At 45.2% G+C, this 27991-nt stretch overlaps 1 protein-coding gene across 3 annotated transcripts in view; it reads right to left on the bottom strand.

Annotated features, from left to right (window-relative positions):
- Positions 1–16232: 16232 nt before the first annotated feature.
- SHISA6 (shisa family member 6) overlaps positions 16233–27991 on the bottom strand; it is a 256659-nt gene continuing 244900 nt past the window's right edge. For 2 of the 3 annotated variants that reach the window (XM_068531005.1, XM_068531006.1), the window contains 2 exons: positions 18451–18603; positions 16233–16783 (listed from right to left, as the gene is read on the bottom strand). In XM_068531005.1, the coding sequence (XP_068387106.1) occupies positions 16233–16783; positions 18451–18603 (704 nt within the window). Of the gene's footprint in view, positions 16784–18450; positions 18604–22405; positions 22463–27991 lie in introns of all 3 variants that reach the window. The other variant, XM_068531004.1, reaches the window with a different exon arrangement.

Below are 27991 nucleotides of genomic sequence, written 5' to 3'. Positions count from 1 at the left end.
TTACTGGCCTGTGAGAAGGGCATCATGGAAATAAGCAAAATGATATTTCAAGGCCAGCTCTAGGAAGTAAACTTTGTCAGTAAACTTTGTTTATATAGATTGCTCTCTGCTCATAGTGTTCAATAACCCCTTATGTAGCCCACACCTTTTACTTTAAAAACCTACATCCCCTGACCTACCAGGAAGAGGGATTACATCCCCAATTTTCAGTTTCCAAGGGAGATGTTTATATCCAGGAGTTCGTGTCCATGATCCTGTGGGTTCTTAAAATGCCCTGGTTCAAGGCATTACTTGCTTATTGGTGCCAAGACTATTTGTCAGAATTCAGGTTCCATCCCTAATACTCAGTATCAGTGGTTAAGAGCTGCTATGGATATATGAGAGTAAGGAACCCCAGCTCTGACTATTTGACTTGGAGCGTCTGTATTTTTAGTTGACCAACCAAACTATGGTTCACAGACATGTTGTGTTTAGCCAGAACTCATTGGCCCAGAGAGTGTTTTCATTTTAAATGAATTGCCATATTTAAAAATCAGTGTATTTTCATCCTTTAACATATTAAAGAATGGCCATTGTTGTGATTGGCTGGAGGTGAGAGGTGTAGTCCCCTTTAGATGGGCTTGTGCTCTCTGATTTCATAATCCTCACTACCTCCTAATGGATCTAACACATCTATATTAGGCTAACATTAAAGATAGCCTAGAAATTGTGTCTTCTCAAAGGCAGTAGTGATTGTCTTAGAAGGGATAAAACAGGGAGTGAGAGGGACTAGGAAGACCAGAGAGAGTGTGTCCTTTCCAAGGGGAACAGCTGCCACTCACTCTGCCCACCGGGCCCCTGTCGCAACCCCCGATTTACCAATTCCCCAATTACAAGTGGGACTAACGCACTCTGCCTATCGGAGAGCCATCAAAGCATGGTCCAGGGAAAGAAGGAAAAAGGGGGCAAAGGTCACAGCAGATGATGGCTGACTCTGCCCCTTAAGGTGTATGCCCAGTAGAACTCTTCCCATTGGTACTTGAATCTACCACATTTAAGCCAACCCCTGTATGAGTAATGGGGCACCTTTATAGAGGAGGTTCTGCTGGAGGATGGTAATATTTGCTGCTTTGTTTTCAGGAATGTGCAGCTTCTTTGTTCCAAGTGAGTCCTCCAGCCCCACTTCTTTTAAAATTTAAAAGAATAAATTTTATTTTTTCCATTATGAAAGGAATGCATGTTCATTATAGAAAATTGGGGAAACGCATAAAGGTAAAAGGAAATTTAAAAATTACTTAGACTCACTACCACTGTTAATAATTGAGGGTGACTTTCTTCCAGTCATTTTGCTACACACACACACACACACACACACACACACACATAGATACACACATAGATACATTTATATGTAAAATGAGCTTATGATATTTATAACATTGCCTATGTGGGCTGTGCTCTGAATATAAAAGTAATATATGCTCATTATAGAAAACTAGAAATGATCAACAATTAAAAGAAATATAAAGAAATAAATAAATCAAAATAGAGTCCCACCACTTAGTGATAACATAATTGATTTGTTGCTATTATTTACTTACCGTTTTAGCTACACATTTTATACCTACACGATTCTGATTTTTTTTAAAGCATAATATAGGCAGAATAATCACAGTGCTAGATGAAAGATAGTTATTAGCCTACATAGTTTTTAAAACATTAATGATGTGGATTATTCAATATGTTTTTTAAATAATCAGAAAATGACTCAAAATCCTCAAGGGACCACTGTGTTGCCCTATGCAGTTGAAATTTTGAGCATAGGACAAAAATTCTGATTTGGTAACTCTCCAGGCACAATGTCACCATGCTTCTCCCTGGTCTCCCAGCCTTCAGAATGAAATTCACCAGTCCCCTCCCTGCAGTAGAGTTCTAGTGATTCCTCTGAAGTATAGTCTTGATCTTGCCACCATGCTTCCTTGGGGCCTCAATGCCTTTTCTTTCTTAGGATAGGGCCAAACTCCTTAACGATGGGACATACAGTAGTCCCTGCTCAGGAAGAGACAACATGAGGATTAAATGAGTTAATACATGTAAAGTGCTTTGGAATAATGCCTTGAATTAATGTTAGCTGTCATTATTCTTCTTTTCTATTGCCTGTATTCTTTCTCCATATTGTGTGGGACAAGGCTACTGGTAGCCCCAGATTCATATCATTAAGTTCCATTCCTTGAGAAGGAGGGAATTTTCTCTCTCTAAGTCTCAGTTTAGAAATTAAAGAAATGGACTTTAATTGGTCTGGTCTGTGCCATGTGCCTACACTGGTTGCTGGCGTATGGTGGAATCTGTTACCCAGAGGTGTGTGGGGTACCACATGGTGGCCAGGATCATGTAGGACAAAGAATCACATGTCCCTGCGCTACCGTCTCCCTTTCCATCCTATCTCTCCTTAGGATTTTCTTCTCCTGATATATTAAAGCCTTGTCTTTATTTTTTAATTTAATTTTTATTTTATATTGGAATATAGTGATTTACAATGTTGTGTTAGTTTCAGGTGTACAGCAAAGTGATTCAGTCATACATATACATGTATCCATTCTTTTTCAGATCTTTTCCCATAGGTTATTACAGAATATTGAGTAGAGTTCCCTGTGCTATATAGTAGGTCCTTACTGATTATTTGTTTTATATATAATAGTATGTATAAGCCTTGTCTTCGTATAACCTATCAAGGATGTCATCCAGTTTCTCATTCTTATGGTTTTATGATCCTCTTTTGAGTTTTTAACATGAATGAAATTTCCTTTTCCTTAATCTGGGGCATTGCGTAAAGGTCCCATGCAAGACACGTTTATCTATATAATCACTATAATATCAAGCAAGTAAGTCCTATCATGTCATCAGAAACAGCTTTATTCCTTCCTCCCATCCCCTACTTTCCAGGTTATTCTTAGAAAATAAGAAGTCATTTGGTAACTTCACAGCTTAATAATTAATATGTCCAGTTCATTAGAATATTAACAATTCCAAATTAATGTGGAACTAAAGCATCTTCCTGGCCTAAGCTCAGGTTTACTGGGGTTTGTCAGTGTCCCTTTGATAAGGGAGGGACTGACCAGTGGCAGTGGAAAAGGGGGGTTTTACACCCCCTACCCTGATTCCTCTGTGGGTGCTTCCTCTCCTCCTCCCCTGCCTCTGGGGGGAGGTGTACGAAGTGTGATATCGCAATACACTAACTGCAGAAGCAGATATCAAAATCTAGATATCTTCTAAAGCCAGACACTAAAGAAATTTGCAAAAAAGGGAAATAATTCTACTCTTCTTACTATATTTTTGGAAAATAACAGTTATTTCTCATAGCAGTGTGTTATATGTTGACACATCATGGATTTATTGTTTTTATTTTTAAATGGTTTAATAAATAACTTTTAAGTGGTCTTCATTTTGATTTATAGTATAATAAATGTGTATAGATATGTCCCATCCAAGCAAAAGTTCTTTGGGGTCGTCTATACATTTTTTAAAATTTTATAGAAGTATAGTTGATTTACAGTGTTGTATTAATTTCTGCTCTCAATACTTCTTAAGAGTATGAGGAGGTACTGATACTAAAAAGCTTGAGAACCACTCTTGAAAGACGTTGGGTCTCAGGATATGGGTGTCCCAGCTTTAAAATTTATGGCCGTAACTCAGATATGCAGGTATTTCTTCCTTTCTCTGTTACGGTGGCCCTGTGCTGCTGTGAGCCCTGAGATCCCCAGTCTTCAGACGTATCCTTCAGGTTCCTAGCCAGGGCATTCACTGTCACCTGACTACCTCTGAGGAGCTGGGACCCTGGTGTTCACGGTGCGGGGAGGGCTTGCTCTGGAGAGATCTGTCTTCCTATCATTTCCGTGCTGCCATACCTGCCATATGTTGGCATGGAACATTCATCAGGAATTTTCCTCCCAGAGTTCTAGGCAGGAAGCTGAGCAGAAATCCATTCTGCCCTCAGATCCTCCAATCTGTTGGGAGGATTCTGTTGTCCCCCCATCCCCCATCCCTACGAGCCCACCCCATGGTGATGATCAGAGATACATGTGTCTTTCTCTCTTGCTCTCTTCTCTGATTCTCCCTGAATTTCTTCTCTTGATGAAGGAAGGCATTTCTCTCTGTCCTGTACAGCAGGGAAAGGCTCTTCCATCACGTTCTATATGCAATTTACTCTGTTTTCTTATCAAGCTGGGCTCATTGATACTTAAAGGTCAGCTTCCAATATCATAGGAAACAATTTCTCTTTCCACTCTGTGGCTCTTGCAATTACGTAACAAGTTTTGCTCCTGTGAGCTTGACAAAAGTCAATTTTAAAAGCCAAGGTTGAACAAAGACTTCTTCCTCTGGTCTCTACCTTTTCCCTAAGAGCAGAGAGATGGAGGGTTAATATTATTGTTTGGACTGGTGGGGGGAAAGAGTAGGGGTAGAAGGAAAGGGGAAAAAAACCCACCAGTTTAAAATCGTCACCCTGTTGTCGGGAAATATTTTAATGGGATTTCACAGAATCCACTGTTCCCATGTCCTGTTCACTGTCTTCTCTGGAGTCCTGAGGTTGGAATTAAAGAGTAGATGCTGTGTTCATGGGATGCTTTCTCAGTACTTCAGGGATGTCCCACTGTAAAGAGGTTGCTCAGTGCGTGAGCTCATCCTACGCTTCATTTTCAGAAAACTGCCTACAGCTCCAGGGGAGGATGATTGCAGCCATTTTGGAGTATGTGATCCAAGGCTCCCTGACCGCAGCAATGGGACCAGAGATAGACCCTTGGCCCAAAGTGTGGCAGATTGTATTTTCCAAGGATGGTCATAGCAGTCTCTTCCATCAACATGCTTTTCTTACAATGAAACCTTGCTACACTCTCTTCAGACAGTGGAGTCTGTGTCCCCTCCCCTTGAACCTGGGCAGAACTTGGTGACTCAGAGTGTGGACTATGTGACTTCTGAGGCTACATCACATGAGGTGATGATATAGCTTTTACCTGGCTCGCTCACTCCACATCTCCCCTTTGCCCACTCCCTCTCTCTCTTCCTATCTCCAGATACTTGCTCTGGGAACCCAGCTGCCATGTGGTAAGGAAACCCAGGCCACGTGGAGGGGATGCATCTAAGGGTTCCAGTGGGTAGCCCCTGTTGAGGTCCCGACCAACAACTAGCATTAACAGCCAGACGTGTGAGTGAGGAAGCCTTGGAGATGACTCCAGTCCCAGCCACCACCTGACAGCAATCACGTAAGGGACGCTTAGTGAGCAGCATTGTGTCGCTGAGCCCAGACAACCCCCAGAATCATGAGTGATTACAACAGTAATACTTGTTGTTTGTGCTGTTAAATTTGGGGAGCTCTATCACTCAGCAGTAGATAACCGATATACAAGGAGAGTCATTTATAAAGGTTTTCAGATTTTCTCCCAGGACTTTTGGAATTGAGGCACAGAGAGACTGTGTCAGCTAGCCACAGGGGATAGACCTGGGAGATTATGCAGACACAATTGCTGAAGGTGTCATCTTAGTCAGGTTCAACCATGTGTGAAAGGAAACACATACCAGAGGAATGGATATTTTCAGAGAGAAGGACGTGAGACAGGGAGAGAGTGTTGCCAGGGTTTTGGATGACTTTCAACTTCTTAGCTTTGAAGAGGCCCGGTTATACATTCAGGACTTAGATCCTGTGAGAAGCTTTTATATCTAACAATGATAATGATCATAATTTTTACATTTATTTTAATTTAATTTAATAAATAATCATTATTAAATTAAATATTGTTATTATTATAAATAGTATTCTCATCTTTTGCCTCAACTAATTTCAGTACGTTTTTGTTTCTTGTAACCAAATGACTCCTAATTAAGACATCTACTAACCAATTTGAAATGGATATGGACATACCACTGGCTTTACATAGAATAAATCTGCTGCAGAAAAGTTTTAAAACATGAGACTATTTTGATGGTTTTGCTACAGTGGTAGAGGAGGGACCATTTGCCTCTGTAAGTTCCCAGTCTTTAGCTCTCAGCACAGAATGGCACCTGTGGTTGTGATTGATTCTACTCACTGGATAGTTCCTGCTTCTCCTCTAGCTGGAACATCATAGAATCACACGTCCTGGCTCCCCTGCGGTGGGGTGGGACTGTGTAACCAGGTCTGGCCAAGAAGATTAGGGCGGATGTGATATGTGTCGCATCTGGCTGCCACTTAATTGTCCTGGCCAGACCCTCCAGAGCTCTCTTTTTCCTCTGCCATGGTGGCAGGCAACGTGACAGATAGTGGGGGCTCTAGCTACCTCTGTGCCCTTGAGTAAGGATGGGGAAGGGCAACAGAAGCCCCAGCAGAGTGGGAGTGAAAAATAACCCCTTGATGTTTTAAGGAGATTTCAGAGTTGTTTATCACCATAGCAGAATCCAGCCTATCCTGCCTGATTCGATGACTCTGCATCATCCATCACCAAGAGACTGGGACCCTCCAGGGAAACCTCCCCGAGCAGCCCTTTACCTTTATTTCACAGTGGCCGCCATCTTGCTTTCCCTAGAAGTTTCCTAGGAGCTGCTCTTCTTCCTCCTGTACCCCTCCTACACCCGAGGGAGTGGATCTGGTTCTGGGTCCCCGTCCTTACCTGATTGTCCTTTCTCTTCAAATGTTGACGTGCTCAGGTTTGTGCAATCTTTAAAAATTCTCATCCAGTCTTCCAATATTCACATACCTTCTCTTCTATTAAACTTTCCTGCAGATGGTTTATACACCCTGCCTCAGCTTTCTCATTTCCCAAGTACTTAATCCTCTGTAAACGCATTTTTTAAAAAACTGAAGTAGAGTTAATTTGCAATATTGTGTTAGTTTCAGGTGTACAGCAAAATGATTCAGTTATATATATATATATTTTTTTTTTTTCAGATTCTTTTCCATTATAGGTTATTACAAGATACTGAATATAGTTCTCTGTGCTATACAGTAAATCCTTGTGTAAATTCATTTTTGTTCTAACCTCTTCACTGAAGCTGGTTGCCTGAAACTGTTTGGCTACATAGATCAAGGCTGCTCTGATCCCCCGATTTCCAAATCTTTATTATCATAGGATTATAGTATTTCAAAACTGAAAAAATAAAAATGCAGGAGGATGTACTTCTCAAACTTTAGTGTGCATAGAGTCACCTAGGGATCTGGTGGAAAGGCAAATTCTGGGGGCTCACCTGTAGAGATTCTGATTCAGTAAGTCTAGGGTAGGACTGGCAACCTGCATTGCAATCAGCTCCCAGGGATACTGATGTTGCTGCTTTGTGGGCACACTGGGTTAGATGACAGTGTTTTGTTTTCTCCAAGTCTGAAATGAAGACGGATGTATGAACGAATATCCTTTAGGTAGCAGGGGAGGTCTTCTCCATGGTTGCCCTGGTGAATCAGCAGGAGTAGCTCTTATAAATGGTCCAAGAAAGAATTAACACAATTGGGAATGACGGCAATGGTCCCAGTATTCTACACTTGATACATGTCTCCAGAACTTGGACTTGGGGTTAAGATTGAAGCTGGAGGCAAAGCAACTTCTCTTCTCTTCGTGGAGAGAGGCCTGGTCCTGAAACACACATCTGAGCTCTATATCTATGGGCAAACACAGAAAAATAATGAACTGTTCATAACTTTCTGTGGAAATGCATTCTTTGGGGGTTTTTTTAACAGACAAGTTGTTGATCTTGGGAAATCACAAAACGTTAAGTTAACATAAGAGGCAGCTTTCTAAGGACCTCATTCTTCCTCTAGCTTAATACCTTTCCTTCCTCCGTAGCCATCTCTTGTTGACACAGGGTAGCCATGCTTCTCACTGGGAAAATGCTATCTGATAAGCGATGGCTCCTGCCAAGGGTTTTCTCCTGCCTTCCCATCATTCTGCCCTCCCACTCTACCCTTCTTCCAGGACTAGTACTAGCTCAGCTTACCAGCTCCCTGCAAAGTATTGACAAAATCACAGACGCAGGCTGAAAAAGATGGGAAGGATTTTAGAGATTTAGAGGGGTCTGGCCTACCTTTTTTTTTTGTTTTTTGATGTGGACCATTTTAAAAGTCTTTATTGAATTTGTTACAATATCGCTTCTGTTCTATGTTTTGGTTTTTTGGCCACAAGGCATGTGGGATCCCAGCTCCCCTACCAGGGATCGAACCTGCACCCCCAGCCCTGGAAGGTGAAGTCCCAACCACTGGACCGCCAGGGAAGTCCCTGGCCCAGTGTTTTTGTTTTAAATGAGAAAATTGAAATTTGAAGAGGAGAAATATGTCTTTCAAGGTCACACAGCAAAATGCTGGCAGAGCCAGTGCAATGAACAAGATCTTCTGATACCTGGTCCAGTAGTCTTTGACTGCATCCTATTCTCATGGGATGGGAAAGCTGAGATGGGCAAGGCCAAGCAGGATGGGTTATTCGCAAGTTCATTCAGCTACCTAGAAGCCCAGATAAAATTTGAGTATTGTGTTGTGATAATTCACTGATAAAATATGTCAGACATGGGTTTTGTTTCATTTTGTTTTATTTGTCTAATAGCCCAGCCTTTACAGATGAGGACACAGAGGCCCAGGGATGACATTGGCCAACACACCCCTGGTATAAAAGTTACTGATTCACTCATTCTGGAACTTTCCAAGCATTCCTTTGAACCTCTGCTCTTTCTGATTTTCCCACTCCTGACACATTTGCAGCACTAAGAGCTAGTGTCCTTGGTTTTCTTCTTAGAATCTTGAAGGAAAATCTTTCTTACTCCTCCCTAGAGGTTTTGTACTTCCTTCATGCTCAGCCAGAGAGGAGAAAGTTCAGTGTCCAAAGTGACATGGAAAGTGAAAGGCTGTCCAAGACCCCTGGCATCTCAATGCTTCCAACATGAGTTTTCTCTGGCCTTGGCTTATTAATGATGGTATATTAAGACCTCATTTTTACAGATCTCACCAATTTGGAATTAGTGACAACTGTGACAGGGGCCAAACTGAGGTTTAACTTTGAGAATCAAAGAGGAAAATTTGAGCAAATTAGTAGAGTTAATGATATTTAAAAGTGGATGTTTATAGAGAGCAGATGTATGGTTGCCAAGGGAGAGGAGGGGTGGGGAAGGGAAGAACTGGGAGTTTGGGATTAGCAGATGCAAACTATCAAATATAGGATGGATAAACAACAAGGTCCTACTGTAGAACACAGGGAACTATATTCAATATCCTGTGATAAACCATAATGGAAAAGAATATGAAAAAGAATGTATATATATATGTATAACTGAATCACTTTGCTGTACAGCAGAAATTAACACAACATTGTAAATCAGCTATACTTCAATAAAATAAATCTTTTTAAAAAGTGGATGTTTAGCCAATTTAAGAACCATGTTAAGCATGTTCAGAATTCCTTGACTCAAACCTCTTGACCATTTTTATATCAATTACACATTAGTCTTACCTGTTCGGTAAGGAAGGTCTCCTGTGATTTTCTATGAGGAAACATATTGCTAGTCTAATCTAGCCATTCTGTGTATGTGTAAGCATTGTAATTAAATTGCACTTCTCTAAAAATAATTTTTTTTGCCAACTCAGAGTTTTGTCTTCCTTTGGGTTTCCTTCCAATAATGAATATAGATTAATGAAGCTTTGCTATACTTGTAATGTGTGTGTGCTTGCTGTGTGTCATCATGGATTAGCGACACCACGATTTAGAGGTAATCCACTGTAATAATGATTGTTGTAGTGAGCAAAACAGGTTTCAGGATATGTGTGGTTATGTGTTATTATGTATTAGAATAGTAAACAGGTTTATAAATTTGTCCTAGGTAAAGAATGCCATTGGTAAGAGATAATAAAAAGATTTTTGAATATAAGCTCAACTCAGCCAAGGAGAAGGGTTTTAATTACAAAGGAGCTGGGCAGTTGGTAAGAGAGTATAACTGACTGTGGATTCTAGGAACTATGGAGGTGCTGAAGCTGGCAGAAGGCCATGTCCTGTTTGGCAATACTTTGTTTGCTGAAGCAGAGCCCACCAGTATCTAGGTTATGGGGAAAATTCAGAAACACAGACCAACAGATGACCTTAGCAGCAAAAGTGAATATGGGCCAAAGGAAATAATATAAAAAAACAAGTCCAGAGAAAGAGGTCTTGAGCAAGACTCCAAATCTAAATCAATTTTCATGGCACAACCTCATTCTCTGGTTAAAATGTCATGGCTATTTAACCACCTGTACTCTGGTCACCCATGGCAACTGCAAGCACTAACTCTAAAACCAAACTAAGGCCTAATGTCCAAGAATAATAGTGCTGGAGTAGATGAATATGGATACAAGGTTGTAACTTCTGATTCTGCTTTGAGTTGGTACACCTTATCCATTGGCACTTGTTCTAAGCCTACCTTCCTACATTCCTTTTGTTCACCATTTTTAAAGCATTATTAAAATCTAATTTGCGTATCATACAATTCACCCATTGTAATATACAATTTGATGATTTTTAGTAAATTTATGCCATTGTGGGCATCACCATAATCCAGTTTTACAATGCTTCCATCACCCTAAAATCTTCCTCATTCCCATTTTCAGTCAATCTCTGTCTCTGCTCCCACCTCCAGTGATCTGCTACATCGTTTTGTGATTTTTAGTTACCTTTAGTTTTGGCTCTGTGTTTGTAGAAGCAAGCGTGTGGCTATTTTAAGAGACATAGGTTATGTTGAAACGGCTTTATTATTTTTTTAATCCATAAATATCTGTTACTGACAAAAGTGGAAAAATCCTTAAGACTAAATCTTACTAAAGTGATATCTGTTTACAGTACATACAGAATGTGCTTTGACAGGTAAGTAGAACAATGAGATTTGTACAGAAGCAGCAGTTACGGGAGCACTGCTCATCGTGAAGCTTACTTATGAGGAATGAAGAAACTGTGCAAAGGTACAGATAGAAAGGTACTTTTCATCAGTACTACCATATGTAATAAACATGGAATCCATAAATTGGGCTAATGCGTAAAAATGTTCATTAATCTCCCCTTAGGAAATTGTGTCCCCAAACTAAAAACATTACAGTAAGAATTGCTTTTTTTTAATTAGAGAATTTCAAGAATTCTTTACTACAAAATGTCTAGTTGAGTTATAGAACTAGAGGAATATTGCCACTACGAAGCAAATGAATGAGTCCTCCCAGGCAGTGGCATTCAAGGGTCACAGCAGGAGTGGACAGCAAAGTTGAGCAGGGGTCTTCCTCTCCCTCAGGAGGGAGGGTATTAAGAAAACATATGACGTCATTTCTCTGACTGATGGATGGTTGATGTGTTTGTCGATTTACAAGATGGGTTCAATGATACTGACTTGGACTCTCAATTCTTGCTTCTTCACAAGCTTTCACCGGGAGGATGACAGGGTCACAAGGAGGGGCTAGAAAGGTACTGGGATGGGGTGGGTGCCCACCTCTTAGCAGCCCATGGGGGATGTCTCCTCCTCCTCCAGGTGAACAGAGCCCAGTGTCTGGACTCGGTCTTTAGGACACAGGTTCTGGAGGGGGATATAACATCCACTGCCCCACAGGGGCTCTGCTGTGCATTCCCCTCTGTGGCTTGGAATACGTTTCCAAGCTGCCCTCAGATACAAACTTCATGCCATTGTGGGCCAACCTCTGGACCTTTCTCCTCTAGCCTGTCCCCTCTCTGAAATCAGAACCACCTCCCTCCAGCTTTAAGGACCGCATCAAAATGAAAACTTCAGAATTCCCCAACGACACAGACACCTAAGATGATTTAGGTGTGTCTAGATGGGGGGGAATCCATGACACACGGTTGGTAACCCACTGAATGGGTAGGCTCTTACACCGTCAGACAGGAGAGCACCCCTGGGTGGCTGCGACCACAGGGCCCACCCCAGGTTCTGGAGAGGAGTCTGGTGGCTGCCTAGGGCATCTGAGGACGCCGCTGTGGGGCGGGTGCAATCGGACGCGTGCAGCCCAGTTGAGGAGGGGAGGAACGCAGAGAGGAGCGGCTGCCAGTGGGGAATGGGAGCCCTACATGTAAGAGCGGGATGAAACTTCAGAACTCCTTTGCTCAAAGCCCCTCACTTTACAGATGGGAAACGGAGGCGCCGAGCGAGAACGTGGCTCGTCCTCGGTCACATGGCAAGACGGAGACAAAGCCAGGGCCAAAGCCACGTCTCCAAGAGCCTCAGCCCTGTGCTTTTTTCCTCTTGTAGTACGCTGCCTTCTGAAATCAAATATAGAGCCTAGGAAGACATAGCTTTCATATCGAATCTGTCACTAAAATGCTGCATTTATATATATATATATAAATAGGAGCCCTGAAAAACACTTCATTGAAACACAACGAGCTTCCTTGAAAATACTCCAGAGCCAAGTTTCCCAGGTTTGGGGAGGATGGTGGAGGAAGGTATGTGGGGGGAACAGAGCAGGTGCTTCCTAGGACCCAGGTCATTGGCAACCCTTGCAGATTACCTTGGGTCGGGTCCACAGTTGCCTGTGAATGGAATCTTGAGGCCAGAAGGCTGGTGGCAGACAAGATATCTCTGAAGAAAATGGATTGTTTGGTAGCAGGGTTATTGGAACGGATATTTCCCCATGCTTGGAGAGTCATGAGGCTCTCCAGTCTTTGTGGACAAAGAGGGATCTGTGACACACATAAGCAGGACAGGCACAAGTGAGATGGAACAGTGGCCAAGAGCCCTCAAAAAGGATATGAATCTTTGGCCAGAGCAGGAGCCTCTGGGCTAGCAATAGGCTGGGGCAGACACTTCAGGGACGTGCCAGCTGTAGGAACCAAAGCTGATCTTTGACCCATGAGGCCTCTGACAGAGCAGCTCCCATCCTTTATCTCGTAGGGGCAGGAGGTGAGGAATAAACCAATGAGGCCAACAGAGACCTGAAGAATGTCTCATTCTGGGACTGTTTTCATTGAGAGCTCTACATTTTAGAACCAGAAAGTACAGCAGGACCAGGGAAAAGAAAGTATGGATGGAGAGAGGTAAATGGAAGAAAAGGGCAAGGCGGGGGAGATGAGAGGGAGGAAGGGCTGAATGGGCGTAGAAGACTGAGGTGAGTTTCCAGGTGGGAGAGTGGAAAGAGGGGAGAAGACGTTTGAATTAAGAGAAGGGTTGGAACTTTCTAGAAGGCAGACCCATCACCCAAGACACTGGGGAGCCCTGAGGGCAGAAGCCCATTTAGGGGGTTAAAGGAATTCATGGGAAAGCCTTTGTGACTTATGAGCTCACGGAGCCAGGAGTTCACTGGTGGAAGTGAGGCAGGAAAGGTGGAAGGACATGACAGATTGTGAGAGCTTCACTGTCATCAAAGGCCAAGCAGATCAGCAAGAACCTTCAGGGCAGGAGAGAACCCATGCAGACCGCAGTGCATTCCCAGCAGAGCAATGGAAACTCACACAGAGAGCCGGGCAAGCAGAGGGAAACTTTGGGCTTTGGGCTTCCCTTGCTGGGGGGAGGCGGGCTTCCATTGTCGGGGAAGGGCCAGCCCTTCCAAGTGTGGTAGTGGCCACCAGCCTGGTGAGGCTGGAAGTCAGGACATCTGGGTTCCAGCCCCAGAACCCTCTCTTATCTGCTACAAGAACTTGTCCGGTAACTTGGCTTTGCTTATTCTGCAAACGTGGATGGCACGACCGATAAATGAGATACTGCTGTGTCCCAGTTAAGACATCATTGTGTGGATTTTGAAATGAGGGACTGAACTGGAGCAAGTTTGTAGACTTCTTTCTCTTATTTCCTTCCTTCCTTCCCTCCCTCACTCCTTCCAAACCCAAGGGTGAAGCAGAAGAATCATTTAAAAGAAGTAATGGTTTAGGTAGAATTTTTTGATCCGAGTGATACCAGAGGTTTTAAACTGGGCAGCAGGAATGCTGGGATGAGAAATGTTTTGGAATCAATCTATCAAACAACCCCTGAGACAGACACACAGGGCTGGGAAGACTTGGTGCTGAGATGATGCTTCAGACACAGAATGAAATCTGCTTTCTGGTTCAGATATATGTGTGTGCAGACACCCGGTGAGGGGATTCTCACCCACTCACGTCCTTTCCCCTCTGTCCCAGCAGGCAGCCTTCAAGGGGACTTCAAGGGCTGGATTAGAGAGCAGTGGGCAGAGGGGACCAGCTGTGACAGACACACGTTCGTTTCCAGGAACAGTTGATTGCCTCCAGCCCAACCCTCTTAGCCTCACTCACCTTCTGGACCAAAAAGTCTCATAAACCCTTAGGGACCAGCCCTTGAGAAGGTTTATGTGTTTGTAAGGCAGGAAAGCAGACTTATCCCTGTCCTCACAGCCTCACAGACCCAGTGACACTGCCCCATTGGGGACTTCAGGCCTGTGTCCCTCACCCCCAGCTCAATCCCCTCCTGATTCATGTGCTAGTGAGCCTTAAGGGGAGGGGGGGAACAAGAGCTTTGGAATTCTTGAATAAGTAAGAGGAATCAGTCAATTGATTTCTCTGTGGATTAGATTAAAAATTCCCAGGGCTGACACTGGGGAGTTCCGCCTGCCCCGCCCCCCTTTTTAAAGGGCCATACATATTGTATGCGGAACTGGGGAATCTAAAAGCCCAGTTTAAGGTCTTTGCTTTTGGAGTCTGACTGTGGCGGCAGTCACATTTTTAGTATCATACCTTCACCCAATAGTCTGAAGCCGATTCCCCCAGCTCCAGCCCAGGGAGGTACCCTGGCTCTGAGAATGGGGGAGCCCCTTCTCTCCCCCACCCCAGGCTCTAGTCTCCAGGGAGTGGATGCTGCTTCGTTCACTGTCTGCTCTCCAGGTGGCTGTCATATCCTGCCCACCCCCCCCAGGCTGGAGGCAGAGAAGAGATGGGCTGGCGGGGGCAGCCCCCCAATAGAGCTGAGGGCATGGATCTGCCTGGCGCCCAATGCCCCCTTCAGGGGAGCGACTGGGGAGCTACCCAGTTAACTCCCAGACCAATAGCCTGGAGTACCATTATTTGCGTCTGCTAATGGGTCTCTGTCCCTTTGATCCAAAGGAGGCACTGGTCTGTAGAAGCAGCAGCCGGGAGAGAGTCATGGAGCTGCAGGAGAATGGGAGGTGGGGGAGGGGTGGGGAAACAGGCAGAGAGAGCAAGTTCTAAACAGAGAAGGGGCCAAGCAGGGGGGCAGTGATGGGGAGAGGGGAGCAGGCAAGGCGCAGGACAGCCACCTGGGGTCCTCCTTGGCTGGGGCTGAGCTGCCCCTCTATAGAAGCCAGAGCCTCTGTCCTGCCTGACGTGCGTGGTGGGAGCCCTGGGCGATGGGAATGGCGAGCCCCTGAGGCCCAGGGCGTCACAGTGGCCTCCCCACCTCCGCTCTCTGGCCAGGGGCAGACGCCTCTTGGGAGAAGAGCAGGGGAGGGGAAGGCAGGCCAGAGTGGCAGGTCACAGTTCAGACCTAGAGGCCTGGAGGAAGTGTGGAGATCACCAGGTTGCTGGGGAGGGCACCCCAGAAGTCCCTGCACCCCGTCCCTGCTCTCTTCTGGAAGGACTAGAGCAAAGCCCCAGCGAACCCAGGGGTGGAATCTAAGGCTGGGGGAGGGGCAGAGCCTAGTGGGCGGGGCAGCCAGCTGGAATGGGGCAGGGTTCCCGCCCGTGGAGAGGCAGCTGAAGGAAGGGGACCCCTCCCTGTCCCGGGGCTTAGGGGAGGGGCACAGGGCCCCAGGGCATCGGCGGAGGAAGGGCCACCCAGTGGGGACCAGAGAGTTCCAGCAGGCAGAAGAGAATCATTATTGTGCTTATGGACACAGCAGCTCCCTGGCTCTGAGAGAGCGAGCAGGCAGTTTTTAGGCACTAGAAGATTTCCGTGATGCGGTTTTAAGTAAATGAATGAGACCAAGTAGCCTATTCGGTCAGGGTCAGCCCGTTGACTGCACCCACTGGCCAATTCAAACCCAGGCAGCTTCGGGCCAGGGTCAGGCCAGGGTCTCCAGCACGGGGAGAGGGGATGTGGGACTGAAAGGGAGTTGGTGACAGTGGGGGGAGGGGGGCGGGACTGGGGCCTAGCCCCGCTCCTCCCTCCCCTTCACTTCTTCTGGAAGAGTGAGGGTGATCGGATCGCTCTAGATCCCAGGTCCGAGTGCGCTGTGCCAGGCCACCGGCCGTGTCCCAGGAATATGGCTTTCCGGGCAAAGGCGGTGCACCCCCAGCTCCTACAGAGGGGTCGAGGGAAGGGAGCCATCCAGAGCCGGAAGCTCTGCTCCAGGCCCCTCTCGACCCCTGGCCTGCCTGCCCCGCCGGTCACACGGTCACTTCTGTCTTGCTGGCTGTGTAGCAGGTGTGGTGGCCTGGGATGTAGTGGAGCTGTTCCACGGTGTTGTGTCTGCGTGAGGCAAAGGCCTGGCGCCTGGCCGCCGTCTGGCTGTGGCCCAGGGTGGCGCAGGAGTTACTGGACGCACTGGGATGCGAGTGCATCTTGGTCATGCGGTAGCGGTCCAGCACGGGCGTGGACACAAAGACATCCGTGTGCGAGATGGCCCGCGACAGGGACTGCTCGGGGAAGGCCGTCCGCTCCGGGGACAGCAGCGGGTCCTGGGAGTGCAGGCGCTCCGTGGAGAGCAGCTGCTCGTCCGACAGGATGCGGTCGTAGGGCATGCAGAACTCATCCGGCAGGCTCCGCTCCAGGGACAGGACCCTGTCCTGCGACATGGCCCGGAGGGGCCGGCGGGGTCGCTCTCGCGGCAGCGGCTTCTGTTGGGACATCTGGATGACGTTGAGGGGGAGGGTGCCACGGGCGGCCAGGTCGGGCAGGTGCCGCCTTCTCATGTAATACTCGTCTGCCTCCCTGTCAGCTGTAGGGTAGAGAGACAGTGCGAGAAAGAAAGAGAGAGAGAGAGAGAGAGAGAGGAGTGAGCTGGGGCCACACTGTGACAGTGCAGCCAGGATGCAACTAGGATCCTGCAGCCCAGACAGGTAGAGGCTGTGCTTCTCCAGACCCCAGGGGTCTTGTTAAATGCAGAGTCTGATTCTGACCTAGCTCTGGGGTGGGTCTGAGAGTCCGCATCTCTAAGGAGCTCCCAGGCAATTCTGATGCCCCTCGTCCCTGGACCATCTTGAGTATCCGGGGTTAATGGACTCCCTTGAGGTCTCCAGGGAGTTCATGGCTGAATAGATGGCAAGCCCATGACCCTGAACTCCTGCTCCGGTGCTGCTCCTGCCACGCCATGGTCCCGAAACAGAACAGCTCCCTGGGTCTCGCTGAAACACCCAAGGAGCAGCCGGCAGCTTTCTGATGAGGCTCAGAACCTCTCTCCAAGGAAGTTGGGCTGCAGAACCAGACTCCTGCTAGAATAAAGCAGAATGCTCCATCCAGGAGGCGCTTGTGAAAATCCTTACTGGTAACTTAGAAACATAGTAACACCTTCTCTGGAGTAACAGCCTATGCCTAGGAAGCCAACACATGGGCATCCAGCCCCCGCACAAGCACAGAATCAAGTCTACACGTGCTTCGCCTGTGCCCACAGCACGAGCAGGCCCGGAAAATCCCATGTGTGCACCTCGTTCAGATGCTCCGCCCATCTCTCCATCCACGAGGCCCCCCAGGCTCACCCTTGAACTCACCCAGGACATGCACAAGCCTTCTTTGCCCCACATTTCAGGAATGAGGCTTCCTACAGGCAGCCTTCCAGATCTCTGCAGAATGTGGGATTCCCATTTTTAGCCATAGAAACTCACTGTTCCACCTTGGCGGTGGCTGATATGGACTCATGGGCTGAACTTCTATCACAATAGGTTACCCTGTACCGTCAAGCACAGGCTCGGCCCTGTAGCTGGGCGTCATCGAAATAGACTCTTTGGGAAATGGAGGCAGAAGGTCCAGGGGTTGGAAAGCTGGAAGAGAAGACCTCTCCTGCCATGTACCTTCTTGACATTGTAACATCTGAAACCCATCAATCCCTAGAGCTCCCCAGACTCAAATGGCAGAGCTGGGACCATGGGATGTACTGGGCTCAACTCATGAAATGGGGTGTGTGCGTGGAATGGGGAGTCTCAGGTTCCCAAGATGGTGTTAACGGGGTTAGGGAGGGAGCTGGCTTATGGGCCCTTCCGCAGCCGGTCTCTGGGAAGAGTCTCAGAGAAAGCTCTGGCATTGAGAGCCTTTACTCCAAGACAGATAGAGAGCAAGGAAGGCCCAGGGTTTGAAAAGGCAGGTGTGGGCTGAGGCTGGGGAAAGGCTTTCTCTTGTAGTTAACCTGGTACATGAGTTGAAGCACTGCTTCCCATGGGAATGTGGCTCTGAGGATCCCATGGCCTCCATTCTACTGAGGGAGAAGATGGAGTCACGCTCTAAAGAACAAAAACAAGGGACTTGTCTGTTCTCTTCTACCGTGCTACACCTTGCTCTTTGTTCTTGGGCCCCCCCTCCCATGCCCTCAGGCGCACGGCAAGAGAGTGAGACACAGGAAGATGTTGTGGAGGCCCCAGGGGCAGACCCCAACCCCAGGAAAACCCCACTTACTTAGCCTCTTCAGGGATGAGTACTTGCTGGGATGGGTCTTCACTGCGGACTCGTAGGATGGGGGCAGGTGGGCCAAGTTCTGGAAGGAGCGGGAGAAGGAGAGGTCATAGGGCTCGGTGGCCGATGTCAGGATGTTGTTCATCCGAGGCTTCTCTGCAAAAGAAGGGAGGGGTCATGGCGTTAGTGGGGACAAAGGCTGGGGGGCAGGCAGGAAGGAAGCATTCAGGTTCCATCTCTCATCCCTGTCCTGCTTTCCTGGCTCCCTGTGCTAGGACACAGGTGATGCTGGTGACTCAGCCTCCCTCAGTGCTCAGCTTCAGTTGCCAACAGGCTGGGGGGCAGGTGCTTTTGGCTGCACTGGCCATGATGGCAGGTTACCCTTCCTTGAATGACAAACTCTTTCTGCCAGTATATCACTGGGCTGTCTGATGAAAATGTAAGCCCGATGGAGCTGAGTGGGGGGTGTCATAAAATCATCTATTTTGGTGTGAAGGTTCTATCCTTTCCCCAATAGCATTAGGCAGACTAGCTCTCAGGCTCAGAAAAAATCTGAGTTTGAAGGAGGTAGAGTGACCCATCTTGTCTGCATACCCATAGGACTGGGTCCAGGACCCAGCTCCACCGAGACTACAACCCACACTGTCCGCGAGGTCATTGCACCTCTCACACCACCCCTTCCACCTTTGGCTTCTCCAAGCCCTGCAACTGACCAGCCACTGTGAGCTACAAAGCCATTTCCTCTTGTTCCTACTCCTTCCTCTGAAGCCCCCGTAGCCATCTCTGAGCTGCTGGAGGAAAGAACGTGGGCAAAATGCCTAGTACGTCATTCTGTTTTTCTCCCTCCATCCCTCGAGATTACAAAGTCTAAGAGATAGAAGGGAAAGTTGTTCAGTGCCAGACCTGGGGAAGAGAAGCGGGGAAGACATGGAAGGAAAGAACAAAGAGAAGTGAGGTGAATGACTATGAGGTGAATGAGTTGGGCTGGGCTCTGGGGGCCAGATTAGGAATAACACAGGAGTCGGGGGAAGAGGAGATGCAGGTATGGGTGCTGAGTGGCCATGAAGATGGGGGACAAAAAGGAATAGAGATCCAAGGCCGGAAGACAAGCATGCCTTGGTGCTTGACCGACTTGAAGCACAGCCAGAAGTTAACAGGTATTGCTGGGAAAACAGTGGTACCATTCCCAGAAATGAGGCAGCTGGGTGGCTCTTGCATCATCCCTCCATCCTCTTGGTTTGGGACATCCAAGAAAGGGCAGGCTCTAACTTTGGACAAATGTATCAGTGGTCTGTGTCTCCCTATGCCTCTTGGCAAAGAGGGTGCTGTGAACCGTGGGACAAAGAGAAAGACCCCTAGGCTTGGTCCAAGGGCAGCCTCAATACAGGGAACTCCTGGCTTCTGTATCCCTTCCTGCCTTCACTGGTACCCCCAACACTGGGGATGGAGCCAGGGGAGCCCAGCCAATGAGCTGGTGTTCGCGCCAGCTCAGTACATATGTGAGGCTGTGGGGGATGCTCTACATCCCTGAGTGATCAGAACATGCTGTACTGAAAGAGCCTCCCTGGCACAGATCGGGACAGATACCAGGAAGTGGAGTGGGTAGGAAGCCGGGAGCACTGCTACCCAGAGCTGGGTAATAGCCGCAGCCCCTTAGCTCTGGTTTCCTCACTTTTGGCCATGCTGGAGAAGAACGAGCTTCCCTCTGCCTGTTGGCGTCACACTCCCACTGAGGGCATCACTCAGCTCACCCACTTCCAACTGCAACATTTCTGGGTGCTCTTACCCCTCACTGTTCTCCAAAACCTGCCACTGAGCCAAAGCCAGCCCTTCCTTGCTGTTTCCCTCCACCATGATTGCCCCTGCCCCCTTGCTCATGCTCTCTCTCCTATTGCAATGCCCTTCCTTATTCTTCCTCTATCCAGATTCTCCCTTCCCCCAAGACCCTTCGCTATGACAACATCACATCTTTAAAGCTGAGAGTGATATCTGATCTTCAAGCCCCTATTGCTCTTCTGGTCAATACCACCCAGTTTAGTGTCTATGTCTTCTCTAATCATTTGACTTGAGTTGGTCTTGCTGATCTCCAAAGATTGCAATCTCCTTGACAGCAGAAGTCTTGCTTTCCAATTTTTCTGATGCCTTCATAGTGCTTGGCCCAAAATAAGGATCCAATTAATGCTCATTTGCTAATCAAGTAGACACAGGCTGCCTCTTCTCTTGAGAGCTGCTCTGCCAGCTCCTGGGAAAAGTGTAACATCTAAGGGAGGAATGCAGAGAAAACCCTGCTTCCACTAGGCTGCGAGCTGTTCAAGGACAGGGATCGGGTCTCATCTACCCTCATCTCCTCGCACCAGGTAGAAAAAGAAGACAGGAAGAAGAGGAGGGAAGAATGGTTCCTCCTTTTGTATTCAGGGGCTGCGCTTGTGTTGGCTTCTTCCGGGGAAAACCAGCTCATAGTTACTCTTTCAGAATGATACTGAGCAAGCAGACCATTCTCGTTTGCCTTTTCTGGCTCCTCTCCTTGCCGCTGCTTCATCACCATGGGCATCCCCCAGGCTTTCTGCTCTGCCTTCTGCTTTTCTCTTTCAGCCTTCTTGCACAGATTGCCCCTACTCCCAAGGCTTCTGTTACTGCTTCCAAAGCATAACTTACATCTTCAGCTGTCATCTCCCTCCAGACTTCATGTCTGCATTTCTAACTGCCTGTTGAGTGGTTTTTCTTGCAAATCCTACAGTCATATCCGGCTCTCGATGTCCAGATCCAAGCTCACCATCAACAGCTCCATCCTCAGTACACTGGCTGCTTTCCTGATTCCTTAGATGGTGTGAATAAGACCCTCCATTCTTCTCATGGATCGTGGCTTTGCATTTTACTGATAATTGACTCTCATCAGCCATATTCAGTTAGTAACTAAGTTTTCCCAATTCTTTCTACAAAATGTTTCATATCTGAACCCTTCTTTCTCTCCCCACTGTCAACATCACCACTGATACCAGCTTCTTTTAACTGATCTCTCTGATTTCTCCCAGTTCTAATTTCTCCTAGGCCCCGAAACCTGAAACACCTTATTAAACTGTTGCTTTCATCATATATTTCCACTAGGAGCTGGAGGGGGACATCAAAATAGTCCACTTTTGTTCTCCGAATTATAATGCAGAAATAGAGCAGAGTCTGACATGAGAGGGGTAGGTCTCTCTGCCAGGTGAGCTGCAGAATTTATCTTTGTTTTGAGTTTCTCTCTCACTAGAATTTAATGGTGTTTTCATTATTTCACAGCAAAGACAGAAGAATGATGATAGCTCACAATTTACGTGGCTGTCATGTTCTATCAAGTTTTGGGCATGTACCAAAAAATAGTTGTTCACTGCAGTTCCAAATGGTAAGCTGTGATCTGGTGGGAGGACGTTGAACCCTAAGAGGGAAACATGGTTTTGTAACCCATTGGCAATTTGCTGCCATGCCTGTGCTCTGCAACTTTCAGGTTCTTCCTCTGCTGGGAAGCTAAAGCTCAGGTCATCCAGTTGGGTTTTGAGTTTTATTAAATCTTAATTAGTTTGGGGAGCATCAATAGAATTTTTCACATCTCATGTCATTCCTAAATGGTACCACAAGTAGCCTTGGGCAAAGGAGAGTGTTCACTCCTTGCTGTGGACACATGGAATTTATGGCTGCAAGAAGTGATCAAGGTTGCAAGTGAAATGCGTTAAGAAACGGGCTTACACTTTCCCTTTCATGGCAGAAGATCACTCTGATATCGGAGACAGACACTAGGGGGACAATTGTCTAAAAGTGAGAGTGAGGCATTGTGGCCCTGGAGGAGGACGGGTACCTGGCTCCTTACACCTTAGCTTCAATGAGCCAGTGACCATGTTTAGTGCCATAATAGGCATCAGTAGTTAGGATGGAGCCACTTGGAATGAGGATGGAATGCAGAACGCTCTCAATCATCTCTCACCATGTGTAGGGGTCTGGGTAGCGCTGCTTAAAATCGGATGGTTATACTGATGATCACCTGAAAATCACAGAAAAAAATTTTTTTAAAGAAGAGTTCAGGAATTCCGTGGTCTCTCCAACACAGAAGCACCTCTCTTGACTTCTACTATGCTTCTCTGAGTCAAAGGAAGCACTTCTAAAAAGCTCAGACCTTTGGCTACCCTAGAAATAGGGCAGGGTCCCTCCTCTGCTGTTTTTGTCTCTCTCCTTCTGCATTAGGGCTTCCTCTGTCACCATGATGACCCACCCACATCTGTGGATCTGGCAGACCAGCAATAGAGGCTTTGTTGGGGTGGAGGAGGAGAAGGATGGAGACTAGGGGACATTTGGCAAATACACATATGTGAGATAGAGAACTGGGCAGGGGAAATAGATCCTTTTTTTGGGAGGAGGGTGTTCAGGTATGGTTAGCCAGGAAGAGGATGCCGTAACTTAAGGTGCTTACACTTTATGGGACTTTGATTTGTCCCAGGTCTTTATACACAGGTATCTGGGTGCATCCTGAGATGTGGCAAGCTGACATGAACTGCCCACTGCCTGGGATCCAGAGTCCTGGGTTCTAGGCTCTGTCCTGCCTATAAGTAACACAGCCTGATATTTCAAAAGCACTGGTTTTAATTAATAATGCAAAAGTCCACATTGATTGAACAAGCCACAAAATTAATAGAGTCATAGTTGCTAAAGCCAGGAGTTCAAGGCATTCTAAGGGCTTCTAAAACTGAATGGTTTGGGTTACCACTAAAGCACAATTCAACATTGTATTATGGCTTCAATTTGACATTGTATTTTTGTTTTTTGTTGGCATGCATCTAATTTCAACTAAAGCAAGGGAGAGAGGAGGCATGAGGTCTTAGCTTTAGTTTTAAACCATGGGTCACAGCTCTGCCATCCTCTTAGGTCTAGGTCTGCTTCCATTTCCTGGATGAAACCATCTTTCCTACCTTTGGCATTATACCTTCTGGCTACTCATTCTTAAGCTCCTTCACTAGATCCCTTTTTCTCTTTTATTCTCTAAATACTAGTGCTCCGTAAGGCTCAGGTGCCTTCATGAAGACTTAGGCTCCACCTTCTTGCCCAAATTGATAGGTCTCAAGTCTACACCTCTAGCTTGAGATCCATGTGGTCTGCAGGGTTAGATTTTAAACTGCTTATGGTCATCCCTGTGAAATTCCTGCTCTTAGCCCAAACCATCATGTCCCAAAGTGAGCTCATCATTTTATTCTCCCGATGCTCAAGCTCTGTCCATGGTACTGACGTTCCGTGGGCTTGGAAAGTGAAACTTCAGTCCTCATTCACCATTTCCCTCCCTTCATCCTCCGTATCCATCCAGTGAATCCCCAAATCCTCTTCCTATGACCTTATCCTAAATCCAGGCCCACAATGTATTTTTTTGTTCATATTTCTCTTAGTTCTAGTCTCTGGCCATTTCCAAGACAAATCATCCTGTGTGCTCCTACCAGACAAAATTTCCCATACCAATGGAATCATTTATATCATTCCTTTGGTTCAGACCAGGGTCTTTAAATAGTCATGGACTCTATCCAGTGGGGTATAGGTTTGGGCGGTAAGCCAGCATTTCTCACATGAAGATATTCTCCCTTCCCAAAACAGAATATTAAGTTATATCCAGGGAAAAACTATTTGCCAAATGCTGAATCAGTTCTACCCTGGATCTGGATTTAAGCAAGAAGAGAGAATCCAGGAAGGGAGATAAAGGATAGATTTGTTCGGCTTGTCCTCCAGAGGCAAGGCGAAAACCAGTTTCATTGTTTTTTGTTGTTATTGTTATTTTTTGGTTTATTTGTTTTTAAACAATATGGCAGCATCAAATAAACAGTTGCAAGAAATGAGAGAACCCAAGTTAAATGGTGGCAGTTAGAAATACTTCTAATCTTCCTTTTCAGAATCTAGGTGTCACCAGGAAAGGGAGATGATTCAGGTTCATTTAATAATCCCTGGTAACCAACTATGGCCCAGGCTCTGTGCTAAACACTTTCACATTTATTTATTTATTTATTTATTTATTTATTTATTTAATCTTATTTTTTGACTGCATTGTGTCTTCATTGCTGCACGTGGGCTTTCTCTAGTTGCGGCAAGTGGGAGCTACTCTTTGTTGCAGTGTGTGGGCTTCTCAGTGTGGTGGCTTCTCTTGTTGCAGAGCACGGGCTCTAGGCGCGTGGGCTTCAGTCGTTGTGGCACATGGGCTCAGTAGTTGTGGCTCGCGGGCTCTAGAGCACAGGCTCAGTAGTTGTGGTGCACAGGCTTAGTTGCTCCGCGGCATGTGGGATCTTCCTAGACCAGGGCTCGAACCCGTGTCCTCTGCATTGGCAGGCAGATTCTTAACCACTGTGCCACCAGGGAAGTCCCTCACATACATTTTTTAAACTAGTCTTTGCAATGATTTTCATTTGAATTTATATTATTGACCTACCGATTTCCAGACACTGCAAAAAACTCCTTAAATATCTCATTTGAAGTAATTCTTATAATTTTGTTTACAGATGAGTTTACAAACATGATAAATGTCTTGAATTTAGATATTTTGTTTACAAGTGCAGGGCTTTTCCTTTTGTTTGAACCTTACTTCAAATATTTTGCTAATATTTGATTTTTTTCATATACTGGCATTAAGGAAAAAAATTTGAAGTATAGAGGTGAAAAATTAAGCCATCTTAAAATAACCATTGTGGCATTTTGTTATATTTTCTTTTGTTTCCCTCCCCCTATACATTACTATGTGTATGTTTACATACACACACACGCACGCACACTTAATATTGCAATGAATAACCATTTGCATTTTTCACTTTGCACAAATGAGAATCAGATTACAATGCTTAAAATGAGAAAAATATGGTGATTTGATCCTCACACTTGTACGAAATAACAAATGCATAAGGTTATTCATTGTAGCATTTTTATAGTAGCAAAAGAAACAACCTAAATGTTCATACCTATATGTACATACACACACACAGATAAAGGTGTAGTTTCCACCTATGTAAATAAGCATATACTGCTTTTAATCTGTTTCCTGAATACTTAATGGACAACATGTCTTGAATATATTTTCATGTTTTGAAATAGTCTTTTATATGATTTCAAAATAGTCTTTTCTATAGAATAGTCCATTGTATATTTATATATATATATATATAGACATTCCCCTATTAGCCTATTAATGTGTATTTGGATTGTTTAAAAGTTCAATAAATGTACACAAAACAACCTTGAACACAGCTCTTTGTCCATGTCTTATTTCTTTAAGCAAATAACTGAAAGCAGCATTTCTTGGTCAGCACACTGCCAATTGCCTGGTGATGTGATGAGGTGGGTTAACGGATTTCCTCATACTGAACTATTCATCTATTCGTAGGAAATACCTTACTTGGTTTTTATGTCTTATTCTTTCATTACAACACTGGATCCCATTTGCATATATCTTATTTAATTCCTATGTATTCATAAAGAAAATTTGCATGTTTTGGTGCTAACATGGCAGGTTTTTGTATCAAGATAATGATTTTGTAAAATCAAGTGCATAGTGTTCACCCTTCTGTATGCCTTGAAAGTATTAATAGAGCATATGAAAGATCTGTTCTTTGAAAGTTTGAAGGAAGGCAATAATAAAAATGCCTGGTATCTTTCGGGGAGTCCTTCGGTTTGCAGGGTGGTAGGGGGTTGGCTTGTTATTTCACTGACTGTACAACAACAACTTCGGGAGACAGATGTTGTTACCATCACCAATTTAGCATTAAGGAAACTGAGATTTGGAGAGGTTGAATAATTTGCCCAACAGGTGAAGCTGGGATGCAAATCCAGGCAGGCTGGCACTAGAACCCACATCCTTATGTATCCTGCCTGTCATAACTTGGCAACATTTTCCTTGCATATTGATTCATTCACATTTTCTAATTCTACCTTCAGTTTGTAATTTCTATTTTTCTTAAATCCATTGAACATTTGAAACTTCATTAGCTTAAAACTGTAACATACCCTCAAAAAACCTCTATATAGGAAATTATATTCCTTTTCTCAGTCTTAATGCTCTGTGTTAATATTTTCTGGATTAGCAATTTATTCCCGTTATTCTTCTTTTTCAAACAACCGCCGCTTTACACATCAGGGTTTTTTTCCTCTTCAAATCATGATTTTATGCTTTCAGATTTGTTGATTCCTGCCTCCTAATTTTCTTTGGTTTGGTTTGTTATTCTTTTCTAATTTTTGAGCTTGAATCTTTAGTCCATTTATTTTTACTCTTTTCTGTCAACAATATCGGGTCTTTAGCTCTGAATTTGTCTCTGGCACAATCCCATGAGCATCAATATGCAATGTTCTTATTGCTGTTAAGTCCTAAATGATCTGTAATTACAGCCTTAATTTTCTCTCTGACCCAAGATTTCTGTAGAAGAGTGTTGTTAACTTTCAAAGTGTTTGGGTTTGTCAGTTTGAACTTTTGCCATTTTATTGTATTGCAGTCAGAAAACAGGGCCTGTACAATTTCTGCTTTGAGGAATTTATTGAGGTTTTCTTTTGGGGCCAATATATGATCAATTTTTTATGAATGTTTCATGAGTTATTAGAGAAAAGGTATTATTTTCTTCCCATAGAGTATAAGTTGACATATATCTATTAAATCAGATACATGAAATATCTTATTCAGTTCCTCTCTATCCTAACTCATTCTTTGCCTACTTAATCTGTCAAAGACTGAGGGAGGTGTCTCCAGCTCTCCCACTACTGTTGGGTTCCTGTAATTTTCTCTTTGTATTTGTTATAGAATTGGTTTTACATATTTCATAGTTACATTGTTCAGCACAAAAAAAGTTCATGGTGCTTATGTCTTCTTTGTGGCTTGTACCCTTTATCAACATTAAATAACACTTTCTGTCCTATTTCATGCCTTTTTTTTTTGCCTTTAAGTCTGCTTGATCTGATATTTATATTGCCAACCCAGCTTTCTTTTTGTTTGCATTCTCCTGATAAACTTTGCCTATCCTTTTGTATGTAACCTTTCTGTGTCATGTTGTTTTATGCTCATCTCTTGACAAGAGTGTACAATTTTACGAAAATTTACCTATGTGCTTTGGCGCTTTCTGGGTTGTCTTGGTGGCTAAAAGTGAGTTCTTCTGGCTCAGAAGATTGTCCTTCCTTCTACTGTTGCATCCCAGCTTCCCTGTTATACTTGTATGTATACGATATGACTCTGCTGCCCTCCACACAGCTCAAACTCTAGATCATGGTTAATTGACTAGATATGAATACCTGACTCACCTGGGCCAACTGGAGCGCCTTCTCTAGAAATTAGGAATGATTAAAAGAGAGAGATTTGGTCTCTCTGCATGGCTGGACCTATGACATGTAAACTAGGTAGCTATGGCCAGTCTTGTAGATTTGGAAGAGAGAAAGTCAGTCTTTAGAGACTATGGCACATCATATTTTACAAAAAATGGTGACAGTTATATTTCTAGTCCCACACGCTCTCCCAAAACCTTTCCATTCCCCCATGAGATATGGTCTCTTCTCCATGAAACTGGAGGGCCTT

The sequence above is a fragment of the Eschrichtius robustus genome, chromosome 20, assembly GCF_028021215.1.
Source record: "Eschrichtius robustus isolate mEscRob2 chromosome 20, mEscRob2.pri, whole genome shotgun sequence".
Classification (NCBI taxonomy): Eukaryota; Metazoa; Chordata; class Mammalia; order Artiodactyla; family Eschrichtiidae; genus Eschrichtius; species Eschrichtius robustus.
The sequence above is the reverse complement of the archived record's forward strand: the minus strand, read 5'-3'. Positions and strand labels throughout refer to the sequence as shown.